The 13,514-nt window shown below is 40.4% G+C and overlaps 1 protein-coding gene across 1 annotated transcript in view; it reads left to right on the top strand.

The window, feature by feature from the left end:
- Positions 1-11,962: 11,962 nt before the first annotated feature.
- LOC306742520 (endonuclease domain-containing 1 protein) overlaps positions 11,963-13,514 on the top strand; it is a gene marked incomplete at both ends in the record, with an annotated part of 2,903 nt that continues 1,351 nt past the window's right edge. Inside the window, 3 exons of the mRNA XM_079224911.1 lie at positions 11,963-12,048; positions 12,168-12,282; positions 12,789-12,945. Of these exons, the coding sequence (XP_079081037.1) occupies positions 11,963-12,048; positions 12,168-12,282; positions 12,789-12,945 (358 nt within the window). The remainder of the gene's footprint in view (positions 12,049-12,167; positions 12,283-12,788; positions 12,946-13,514) is intronic.

The following is a 13,514-nucleotide window of genomic DNA, read 5'->3' as shown; positions in this document are numbered from 1 at the left end:
TTATGATCTCCTTGCCATTTGCAACTCCATTTAAAATCCTTAACTTAATAGTAAGCATTTTGTATTCCTTTTTTCCTCCTTTTTCTTTCACAACCCTCTCATATTAGTTTATAACATTTAGGATAACACATCTTGGATAAATATCACTACAACACATTGACTGTGTCGCAGGTAATTGATTTTATGTTAGCAAAGAGGCTGAGCTTTTTGTTACTGGCTTAAAGCGATTTGGCCTTTTAGGATCAAACACTCAACACTTTTCTCCTTGACGGTGGCTTTTAACAGACACTAAACCACTCCTTTAACTTAATCCACTTCTCCACTGTACATTTAGATCAAAACAGTCATAGCAGCACCAAAAAAGGCCTCTTTCCGCTGCATGGTTCGGCTCGACTTTTATTACTACTCCGCTGATCTGACACCCACTGAATCTTTTCATCGGCAGCCAAACACAGAAACGTCTGCACGCACAGGCGGCCATTTTTTTAAAAATATATGTCAATTGAATTAAAAGAATTGCGGTCGCTATTGACGGAGGCTTAGCCATGTAGAAATGTACATGTTTGTGCAGGATGTCCCGTGTGGCGCTAGTGACGATTCTCACAGACCAAACAATGCGTTTTAATTCCAACTACTGTAAAAGTCGGGTTACAAGCCGCTACTACCTCCGGTCAGTATCCTGCTGTAGCAAGCTAGGAGCAGCGCTAGCTAGCGCTGCTACTAGCTCCCCGCTCCTGCTGCTGGCTCCCCGCTCCTGCTGCTACTGCCCGCGTCCCCTCTGCTCATGTCGGGTGTCAAGCCGGGGCTGGTCCTGCTACCTTCGGTGGTTAGCGGAGAGCTCGCGGAGAGCTAGCAGAAGTTAGCGGGGAACTAGCATGAGCGCCAGCTGGCTACAGCGGGGAGCAAAAGGGGACACTGACCGAAGGTAGTAGCGGCGTGTAACCCGACTTTTACGGTAGTAGCGGCTCATCTTGCCTGAAACCTCAACCGAGATGTACCCAAAACAAAGTAAAAGTACCAGGTACATAGATTCCAACCACAACTTTTGCTCATGGAAAAAACAAAAGAGCAAGTAGTAGAGCCGTGCCGTACCATGCAGTGGAAAAATGCATGAGGATACTGTTCAGGTTGACACTTGCCAACGACATACAGAAGCTTTAGCTTTAATAACATCATCACTTTTTATCTTTTGGCTTGGCGAGGGAACCAAGTGGTGTAAAAGTCATGTGCCAAGTTGTATGAGCATTAACTTCTCGACAAATTAAACCAGTTTTGTTTTTTATATCTTTGTGTCCTGCAAAACATGAGTTCTGGAGAGTCAAACTTGGTGAGAGGTACTGTGAAAAAAAGGGAAATCTGCTATCTGCCACTTAGCATCCAGTAGGCTAGAATAAATTAGCATTTGAAGACCAAGCTGAAATGTTCAGGTTGAGTTTATCATAATGGGATTAATCGAGTAATCCTGCCAGCATGTATATTTGTGAGCTTGCACTGGTAAAAAAGTTTAAATAATTTGTCTTCTTTTAACCCAAAGGCCCACTATGTTATCCTCAACCAGTTAAACTGGACTTCTCAAGGCAACTTTAACGGGCACATTACAAGATAGCTGAAGTGCGAGTGCTGAGTTAGGAGGTTGTTTTCAACATTTCTGAATGATTTGATAGTATAGAGACAGCATCCATCCAATGATGTGTGAGCTTTAAGTTTGGAGACAATAGCTGTAAATAGGGGGGGTTGAATCAAGGGCAACAAATTGTCATTTCATACAGTATTTCATATTCTTGTGTCGGCCTACATATCAAAGTATGATCAAATTCAGTCTGTTTTGTTTTGATATATATTTTGTTATAATGCTGCATCATGTCTCTGAATGGAAACTCGCAAGATCAGATGGCTCGCGAGAATGTACCTGAACTGTAATTGTGTTCGCCATCTGATACAAAAAAAAGTCGTGAGGTGCAACTACTGTGCTACCCCTCGATTCCAATGTGACTCCACTGATGCATGAATGACAACCTGAAATGGTTCTGATTTCATATTTTGATATTGTCAGTATTGCCAGTATTACTTCTTCTTCTTTTTTTTTGTTTGTTTTTTAAATGAAAAGAAATAACCTTTAACTTGTGTTCATTTCCCGTTCGTCTCTTTGTTTGGTTTTGTAATCTGGGTCTTTTCACATTTTGCACAGCGTGGCTGCATTTGCTTCCCAAGTGTGTTCATGCCTCTGTGTGTATGTGCGCGGCTGTATATGTGTGTGTGTGTGTGTGTGTGTCTGTGTGTGTGTGTGTGTGTGTGTGTTACCACTTACGATAACTGGAAGGTCAGAGAAAAGCAAACCGAACCAAAATAGTGAATTGTTATTATTTTTGTTATTATTCTGCAGACATTTTCTTCTCGGTGGGACCACTTGCATGGCGAAGCACTGTAGAGGGTCGGAGGGCCGAGTACAGACAGCAACAGTGTACTTAAGCGTACACATTTCCCACAAGGCACTTGGATAAAGGAGAATGCTGTTTCATTCTGCAGTGTGTTAAGTCAGTGTTATATTCGCCAACAACAACAGTAGTATCCAATCAAAATGTATTTCCATTATCCAATCACCTCTTGAAGCGTGTTTGACGATGAAATGGATGTTGATGATGATCCGTAATGCTCGTGTGTTGGATGGACGACGAAGATGATGATGATGATGATGTCGATGGTGACTGAAAAGCCTTTATATTGGGAGCTTTCCTGATACATGATAGGAGAAGCTTGGTGGAGTCAAAACTCAATTTGATTGTACTATCTGGGGAGGGTGGGGCAGCCATGTTGGGGTTTTGGAAGGGTAGGTGTCAGTGTGATTATTTGTAAAAATGGACAAACCAAGCTGGTGGTGGTGCTGATGATGATGATGATGATGATGATGATGATGATGATGATGGGGGCTCGGGGGTCAAACAAAGCTGCACCAGGAACCTCCAGGCCTCAAATTGACGCCATTACCCCCAACTCTCCCCCCATTTTAGGCCGTTTGGGGGGGTGGCTCGGCCGGAGGGTTGAGACTTTGGGCCGCTCGAGGCTCTCTCTCTCTCTCTCTCTCTCTCTCTTGTAAATTGTCGTTCGGTGATCTTGCTTGCACTTTTTCTTTCTTTCTTCATTTCTCAAAATTAAGAAACTAATTGTAAGTATGTATGTGTGTGAGTGCGGGTGTTTATTTTTAATCTGCAACATTTTTTTCAACGTGATTGTCTGTTGTGAACAACACTGGATAAAGATGAGTTTTTGATTTGTATTTTTTACCTTGGGAGGAAGATGAAATCTTCCTGGACAGTTTTTAACCCCCGCTCCCTCCCCCCTTTTCCTCTCTCTCTCTTCCTCTCTCTCTCTCTCTCTCTCTCTGGTACCTGGGAATGCTTTGAAATGTGGACTGTGTCATCACTGCTGTCAGTCATTCTCTGTGAATTCATCCGACTTTATCAATTATCCCAGTTTTTTCTCTCTTCCCTTGACTCATTTTTTTCCATTAAAAAGATGAGATTGAAAAATGACCTCTACCTTTGTGTTGTCATTGTGTGTGGGCGTGCGTGTGCATTTATTTGCTCCAGTCCCCGTGGTATAAATCACTGAATATTTGTGTGTCTTTTAGACAGTAGTCTGCTCGTCTGGGTGTCTGTATTGTTGCCAACTAGGGCAGCGCTCTAGTCTGTTTAACTTCTATTTTTTTCCGGGTAGAGACGACTTTCTCGCCCACACAATTCTTACCTTACATGCACTTTTACTTGTGGGCTTGAAGCACCGACCATTTCTTCCCCTTTTCACAATGTAGATAAAAATCTATCAAAGCCGTGTGTTCAAAGTCTGCGAATAACTAATTATCATTTCCAATTTCAACACATTCACTAGAAACCCTTCTCTTTTCTTTTCTTTTTTTTGCACAGCACTCGAAAAATATTCTAACCTTTTCATGAGTTTGAAAAAAAAAGGAAGAAATTGACTTTGGATTGACAAAAGCTTAAAGGGGGACAGCAGTTGTTTTGCTTTTGTGGCTGGCCTGAAAAACTGTGAATGGGGCACAAAAGAACCCTGTTGTCCGCAATTGTTTTCGAAACACAACACTGCAGAAGAGAACCCACTTTGCTATTCAGGGCAGGTACAGGTTTGCTATTTGTGATGTATTCCTGGAGATGAGACATTCATCATAGCTGCTGTGTTGGCCAGACCTGGCTGAGCAACAGCAGCAGGGTGAAGTCAAGCTGATCAACAATTCCATTTTTTCTCCCTTCCCTGCTTCCTTCAAGAAGCCATAAAAAAAAAAAAAAAACCTAGTGCACATTTGGTTCCTTGGGGGAATATAGGTATTTTTAACAATACACTCTGCAAAAACCAATTCCTCCATCCATCCTTTGGCAGAGCTCCAACCTTATCCAAAATCCTGCACTACACCCCCGACCCCCCGCCATCCTGTGCATACAGAAACCCACACACAAACGCCAGTATGCCACACGCACACACACACACACACACACACGCACCCACACATGCACTTTCACACACACTGTACAGTCGATGCACACGCACACACACAGCTTAGAGCCCGCATCTTCTTATGAGCTTCATTACTCTGACCCCAGTCCCCCTTTCATATCTCTGAGGATTTTTATGCACTATGTGTGTGTTTGTGTGTGTGTGTTTTCCACCCAATACCCAATAGAATATGCGTATGTATATTTATTTAGGCCCAGCGTAAGCACAAGTGTGTTTATGTGTGTTTTTGTGCATGTGCAAGGCTGTGCATACTGTATGTCAATGTGTGAATACTGTACTATGTGTGTGTGTGTGTGTGTGTGTGTGTGTGTGTGTGTGTGTGTGTGTGTGTGTGTGTGTGTGTGTGTGTGTGTGTGTGCGTGTGTGTGTGTGTGTGTGTGACTTCCCAGCCAATTACCACATCTCCCAGACAGACTGAGACTGCCTCGGCGTTGCCAGCCAATCAGAGGTGGGCTGCGCACTGCCGGGCCTGGAGGTGGTTGCTATGGTAACCAGGAGGCCTGTTTGCATGGTGGCTGATGGGAGAGTGATGGATTACAGTAATGGGATGGAGGGAAGGAAGGAGGGAGGAAGATAGGGAAGAAGGGAGGAAGAAATACGGATGGGAGGCTCGGAGAGAGGCGAGGGTGGGATGAAGAGAAATAAAGAGGGAGAGATAGAACATGGTGGGGAGAGGGAAGGAAGGGGCATAGGGAGGTGAGGAGGGAGAGAGGGAGGGAGGGAGGGAGGCAGACTCATACATAAAGATATTGGAAATGTATGAATGCATCTGAAATGAAGCGACTTAAAAAGATGAAAAAAAAAAGAATGAGAGAAAATGATAAAGGGGCAGTGGGGGAGGAGTGGAGGGGGAGAGAATATATTGGGAAATGTGGTTGGGGGAGGGGGGGGGGGGGGGGCTCTGTAGTGTGTGATTGAATTCCTGTCTTTCCTTCGTCTGTCTGCGTGAGATGTGTGTCTGTCCGTCTGTCCTTGGAGCAGACGGAGAGATGCAGCCTCACCTTCTTGCCTCCTCAGCACTGCAGAGGAAAAAAACTACTTTCAGCATCTGGAACGATAACACGAAGGACAAGATATTGCACTTCAATACGTCGTATGGGATATTATATAACTGTGCAATTTTTTTTGCGATAAATGCCAAATATATTTCGAAAATTCACAAACATTTGAGAAACCAAATCACAGGTGGAAGGAAGCAGATTTAATCCTGTTGATTATTAAACCCTTTTGATTTTTTCTTACTTTATTTAAACTCAATATGTATAAAAGTGAACTGAGCTTTCACATTTCTATGAAGTTGACAAAATACTGACATTTCTGTCAAAATAAACTGTACTTTTCACATCCAATAAGGACATATTGGATTTTGTATATCTTACATGCACAAATATACAGTATATCTTCCTTTTTTCATGCCAGGAGATATTTCAAAGGAGAATAAATGTACCTGACATTAAGTATTTGAGGATTAACTGAAATGTACTTTAAGATTTAGGAGGATAGTGCTGCGTTTTACATACTGTCAATAAAACGCAGAGTTATGGAGCGCAATGCATTCATTGTGTTCATCCAGCTTTTCCAGCTGACGTGAATCACTTTTTATGATGGCTCACGTTTATTAATAACTCTCGTCAAATTTAGGGAAAGTCATGACGAACCAAGCTGTTAAAGAGGGCTCCCAAACAGACCCTTATGATTAATGTGAATAACAAACTTGTGTTCACGTCCAGTGGCAAATTATAAAAGCTGATTCCTTTACAATTTCACCCAACAACAATACTCTTCACTCCACAGAGGATCAATAAAACCAGAGAGCCCCGAGGCAATTACCAATCAAAGTGGTTAATTCACAGTCTAACCAGCTGATCAATCAAAGTGACCAGGATCAATGTAAATCAAAGCGTGTGGCTTCCTGGACTGATCTTTTGCCCCCTTGGCCCTGAAGTCTCTCACACCTCCAGTTCCCCGCGATGACGGACAGAGAGCGAAGATGCTTTTGAGTCGAGGATTAGACTAAATCTGCGTCTGGGGAATCAAACTCCCTGTGATCTCTTCAAGCGACAAAGTGCTCGTCAAGTCAATTAAAGACGCAGTCCACTCAAATTAACATCTGGGCCAAATATAAAATAAAAAAAAACATAAAAAGACCTCTCTTAAATCCATCATAGTGGCGGTTTATTGCGCTCCTCTGTCATTCAGAGTGTCATCTTTAATGATTATCTGCCACAGTCGTCACTTTGAAGGTGTTTTATGGCTGTGGAGCCATCAATTGAGTCAAAACTGCAATTTACTTGTTTTGAGTGTTGATAACGTTGCCTGTCGGTGATTGGACCGTCAGTTTGCAGAACAGTGGGCGAACACTTGAATAATCTGCAATGAAATAGTGTTGTTCAAAAGAATAAACAGACTTCAAAAGGTGAACTTGGAATCATAATTCAACACTGCAACCTAGAGGCAGACTGGAGGAACAACAGCTGCCTGTTACCCGGCACAGATACAGAAAGTAATGCTCTATCCAAGCAAAAATACGTCAAATAAATTAAATATACGCGCAGTGAAAAGAGGAAGACACCAATTTATAATTAAATAAAAATGAAAAGTGACAGAAAATGAATGAGGAAACATACAAAAGCATTGTTTCCTATGATTTTATATGTGATTTGTTTATTCAATTACTGCTGTTTGAAAGTGCATTATTTCAACAACATCTAATAACGTCTTACATGCAATTATTTAAATCTCTCAATTATATTTATATTATTATCTGAGTCCTTACTTTGCTTCATTTTCTTGCCTCTAGACTATTTACTTAGATAGAGAGCCAAATAGCATGGATCATTATTAACTATGTTCATTGTATTCCCCTTAATAATAATAATAATAATAATAATAATAATAATAATAATAATAATAATAATAATAATATAATAAAGCAATACTCTGAGAAAGAAACACAGTTACAGCATCTTGCAGTCGTGTACTGTAAGATGTGCACTGATGGAGTGAAACATAAACGTCAGCAGAGTAATGGGAAAATACAAGGCTGATTAAATAAAGCTCCACTCCCTTTATCTTATCCTTAATGTTCTCCATGTTTTCTCTTGCATCAACCCGCCTCTGTGGCTTCGTTCCAGTTTAATATCAGTCAACCTTCAGTGGGACATTTTTTAAAAATTCAAAACAGTTTCTGAGGATTGACAAATACTTTATGAATCAAATTAGGATAAATTGATGCCAGTAGAGAACCCCATCATCAGACTTTCACCCACTGGAACAGTTTAGGGTCAGAGGGCAACCGCAGCACGACGTCAATACACGAGTTTCAAGTTTGCGCGACAATTACACTTTTAATTTAGAGCAGGATCGTGTTGTTGCATGGCAACAGCTGTCATCACTCATCATACAGCATTATCTCCATTTCATCGTCATTGTTTTTGTGTTTTATCTTCATACATATATATATATATATATATGTATATATATATATATATATATATATATTGTATATTTGTATGTGTACAGAGTAGTTACATCTTCATGCTTAGCTTTGTTCCACTTTGTTTTTTGTTTAATTAATTGTCTGTGGACGTTGAGAGCAACGACGGAAAATTGAGACAGATTCCTTTTATGCATACATGAAGAATAAATATGATTCTGATAATTGGAACATTCTTCTAAGATACATGTTTCACCTCTTTAAATGATCAAGTCCACAAACAAATTGTGGATCTATTTACTGATCTATTTAAATAGTGAGGCTGAACCAATTAAGTCTTTTATTAAATAAACAACAAAAACAGGATCAATAACTTTCTTGAAAAACACACTTTTGCAGTTTTATTTGTCCATCTTTTCAATTGGCTGTAATATGATGCGGTGCTTCTTTATGCTGTGATGCTTTTACATACATTTACACAAAAACATATATGCAAGTGTGCCATCTTCAAGTGTTCTGCTCCAAACCTAATGTGGCATTGATCTAAGACGAATGTTTAATTATTTTGGCCACTATATATATATATATATATATATATATATATATATATATATATATATATATATATATATATATATATACAATAGTTGTATTGTTATTGTTGGAGCTGTCTGTGTTTAGGTGTAAAAAAAGAAAGAAGCATAATGGTAATATTAGCACATTTTACAGAACTAATTATAAAAACCTGTGCAAAGAAAAACAAAGGTTACTGTGAAGGACCAAGGTACGCATATAACTGGGAGGGCAGGTAAACCATAATATTTACAAGCATTACAATGGGGAACAAAATCAGAACAAAGTGACACATGAGAATAAATAAGTTCTGGGGAAAATGTCCATATGGTTATTGTCAAAATTCTGGGCTATGACGACACCTATCACCTATGACAACAGATAATGTGTTAAGGAAAGACAGGTATCTGCTGAAAATTCTGCTAGCAGCTATAGTAAACGGCTATTACAAAGAGATGGCACACAATAGAACCACCATCACAAGATGGATGGTTGGAAATTGTGAGTGAAATATATGAGATGGAACTGTTAACCCACAGAATAAGAGCTCAAGAGGAGCATTGTGGGAGAAATGGTCGCTGTTTACACGTCAACAATAGAACAAGATGAGAAACACTTGAATGTTTCTCAGGATTTGTCATGTTTTTGAGAGGACAGAGCAAACCAGACCCTTTTTATAGCTATTATTGTTTGTTTTTCATATATGTTTTCTGTTTGCGGTGAAAAGGCAACAAATAAAGTGTAAAAAAAAAAGAATAAATAAGTTCTACATAAGCGAGGGCTCTATGAAACAAGTGATACTGACTGCTGTTCCATCTTCCAACTGCAGGTTTTATACGATTCAGAAGAGCGACGTTAAGGTCAAGTGGTTACACTCTTGATACGTTGCTGCAAAACAGAAATCCTAACAGTAATTATCCCATTTCCAGGCATGTAAATTGCAATTAGAAATGTGAGGCTTCCTAAAGTTAAACACATGTTTGGCTTTGAACATATTTAATCGGAGAGTTTTCATGTCAAAGGAACATTTGCCAAAAACAAAAACAAAGGGACACCTTGACGATGCTTATTTGTTTTCTCAAACCAAAAGTCCACATCTCATCCCTTCCCAAAGCTGAGCTTTGATTGACAGTCGTTTTCCTCCGTCTGTCTCAACACGTATGGGGTGAAAAAGGGGGACGATAATAATAATGAGCTGTTTTCTCAAGTTGTTCACATAATCAAAAGAAGTGTTGAGTCAAGATCATCCATGTCACCACACACACACACACACACACACACACACACACACACACACACACACACACACACACACACACACACACACACACACACACACAGACGTTGTACATGTAGTCATTTAGAATATAACATCAGATTTCATACACCTAACAGGTGAACAATAGATGGATAAAAGTTACTCTCCCTGAGGGGAAATTTGTCTTCGACGCAGTGCGACAATCTGTTGCTTTAAATAAGAAATATCCCCAAAACAACAAACCATCTTAAAACAGTTTGACGTTTAATATTGTCAATACGGCAGATCACTGCTCCAAAGTTCTTGTGCGTTTATTGCAACACATTTCCCTTAAATATATTGAATTTGAGACGGAGGATGATGGAGAGGTTTTTCCTGGAGAGAGAGGCTCCATCTATTCCCAAAGTGGTAACCTTAACCCAGAGAGGGTTACACAAGGAGCTAGACTTTAAAACTGTTTAGTCCAGTGGAGTATATTTATTCCCAAAATGAGGATCTTTGGATATTTAGGTAAAATATGGATGCGTTCGGTTCAACCATTTATATTAATAAAAACCAATGTTAAGGGTTTTAACATTGTTTTAAAAATGGGGTTGAACCTGCAAAGAATTAGCTGGTTTGAATTCAACAAATGTGGATTCAACGTTTTCACTAATTGATAGCTAAAGATGAAAGGCTGCACATAGACATGCGCAGTCTATGCATGCATGTGTGATCCATAGTTGTGGCGACAGCAGGCTCTCCAGCTGACCTCCTGACCTCTCTGGGCGCATGGAACGGGTTAAATATAGACATTATTCACACATTCAGAATACTTTGGTGTCAAACAAGTGTACGTTAGAGGACTGGGAGGAGTCCACGTGAGATGTTTGCACACAGCCTCGGCTCTGATCGTGGGAAAAATAACACCTGAGCCGATATCTTGGTGTTACCTAACCTAAAGCTGGCCGCTGGAGACTGAGGGAATCTTCCAAAATGCACATGTTGTCAATATTCCAGGAGGTGAACTTGATATCAAATTACAGGAATGTGTTTGTGGTATTATAACTCATTAATAGAGTCAGTGGAACACACGTCTATATGTCTCACCTCGCCATCACCACAACGCTGTAACTCCCTGTAAAAAAAACAAAAACAGTGTGTATTGTATTTTATACAGCGTTAGACAATACATGATTACCACTGAAAGCTTTAAAACCAGTTGTGAAAGACGTACGCAGATAAAAAGTGGGCCCTGTGATTGTTTTATTATGATGTATTATTGTAATTGTTATTAGTAATATAATTATTATTACATTTTATTATTAATGCATAAATGTAAAAGCAGGATTATAAAAAGCTTTGGAGGAAGTACTCTTTAACTTGGGTAGAGTAGCATTACTGGGTAATTTCTAGTCCGACATTCAAAATGTTACTTATAGGTACAGTATCAACATCAAAATATACTTAAAATGGCAACAAAAAAAAAGTGCATTTGAATCATCACTTTTAGGAGCTTGAGAATTTCTAAAAGCTAAAGTTATGAAATAAATGCAGTGCAGTAAAAAGTATAAAGAAGCAGAACATGCTTAAGTACACATAAAATGTCCTCTTTAACAAACTCCACTAATATTCACAGCAGCGCTACCATTGTTTATTCCTACACACTCAAACACTCGCCACCCAATGCGTTGACCAGACTCTGGCTCACAGCCCACAAGTGTCCCGTGTTTGCAGGAGTCCCGATAAAAAAAGCCAGAGGACCGACGGGGTGAAAGGTGAGGAGAAGTCACACAATAAAAGCAGGACTGTGGCGGCAGACAGGTGCACCAGCAGGTGAGTTGACACACAAACACACTGATCCTGATCCTGTCACAATTGACCTACATGTAGTGGTGTTGTGTGTGTGTATAACATACACTGCATAGTTACACATCCTGTCGTATTTGACTCCACTCTCTCATAGGACGCTTTAAGACCAAAGGTGTAGTCCAGGATGCAAACCGTGGGATTTTTGTGCGCTCTTCTCTCGCTCATCTTTTCTGCTCATGCAGATGTTGTGGAGCGTTTTGAGGTTCGTGACCTTTTTTCCAGTTCAGTCAAAAACAAAGTGTGTGTGGGTCACAAGTGGCTCACTTAAAAGACTGTGTTTAATTATTATTGTTTTGTCCCAGGATGTGCCAGAATGCATGGAGTACTTCTATAAAGAGAAGGTGCCAGAGTGGGGGGCTTCGATAGCCGATGCTGCACGCCTCTGTCAGCGCTTCAACAACAGGTAAGGAAATAAATCTGACCTTTATACTTTATGTACAGCGGGATAATGTGAAAAAACTGACACCTCATTGTTTTCCCTTCCGATCCCGGGATCACCGGACTACATCTTTGCTCCACCAGATACCACTTTGCCACGCTGTATGACACGACCCATCGCATCGCCGTCTACGCCGCCTATCACTTCCAGCCCAGCAATGGAGGAGGCAGGGAGAAGAGGTGGTTTGTGGAGCCTCAGGTTCGTGTGTATTCTGTATGTGCGTCATCAACAGTATTGTGATGTGGAGAAAATCATCAGAACAACATCAAGTTTAGAGAGAACAACATTATTCAGTAATAAAGCACTGATTGTAACGCACATTTACAATGAAATGCTAACAGTGATGAGCTGTGTTGTGCTTATATTGCTGTGGACGCAATGCATTCTGGGTGACGTACCTTTTGCTCCCATCAAAACGGTTTCTTTTTGTTGCTTCCAGCTGTGAAATTACTGCACATTTTGATTACAATAACTGCTGCCAGTAAAATATGGTTTTAAAACTAATTACAGTGATTTGCTGTATCCGTTTGATACAGTAGAGATACTGTACATTGTGCAGTAGCTCAATGGTGAAATTGCTGCCAGTAATTTACTGTAATTTGCCAGTATTATGTTCAACATGAGTCAACCGTAATGCATTGATATCGTTCAGTATATGCTACTGTATGAGTCACAGTCTGAACACGTATGTTATCGCCTCACAGCTGGTAAACATGTCCTGGCAAGCGGAGATGAAGGACGGCTACTGGCTGGGGAAGGACCACCCTGGGGTCTACCAAGGAGAGAGACAGGCCCTGAACGAGGACTACACACACTCCGGCTTCGACCGTGGTCACCTCAACCCCAACGGACACCACGCAGGTAGCGGAGGTGGAACGTGGGAGATTTCTGTGTTGGAAACCTTTGATACAAGTGTTGGATTATTACTTTAAATCAATGCTCGACACTGAAATTATGACTTGTTTTACGTCGTCCGGTGGCATTCACATACTTGTCATTTAAAGTTACTTATGAAACGGTCTCCGTTAAGTCAGCTAAACCTCATACAGTCATTTCAAAATAAACTCAGGAATCAACAGTTTGGTTTACACAACAAAACTCTTTGCTTAGGTTTAGAAAAAGATTGTAACTTGGGTTAAAATAACTACGGAAGTGCATGAAGTGCGCGAACAGAGGTCCCCTGGAAGTAAAGATGGTTTTTGGACCCATCCGCCTCTTCATTCTCCATCTTTTATGATCCCGTAATAACGTAGTAAATTATTTTGGCGGGATGTCTACGAATTATGTTGCATTATTATTTCGTAGGTATCACCACCGACGCTGGATGAGACCAGCCGGATTAAGAGATGCCTCTACATGACCTACATAAGTAAACCACACCGTGAAGGAGAAGATTGGTTATATAAACATATTATTAATGCGTACTTTGA

Source organism: Taurulus bubalis (genome assembly GCF_910589615.1).
Source record: "Taurulus bubalis genome assembly, chromosome: 10".
Taxonomy (NCBI): Eukaryota; Metazoa; Chordata; class Actinopteri; order Perciformes; family Cottidae; genus Taurulus; species Taurulus bubalis.
This window is presented reverse-complemented; position numbering and strand designations above follow the sequence as displayed.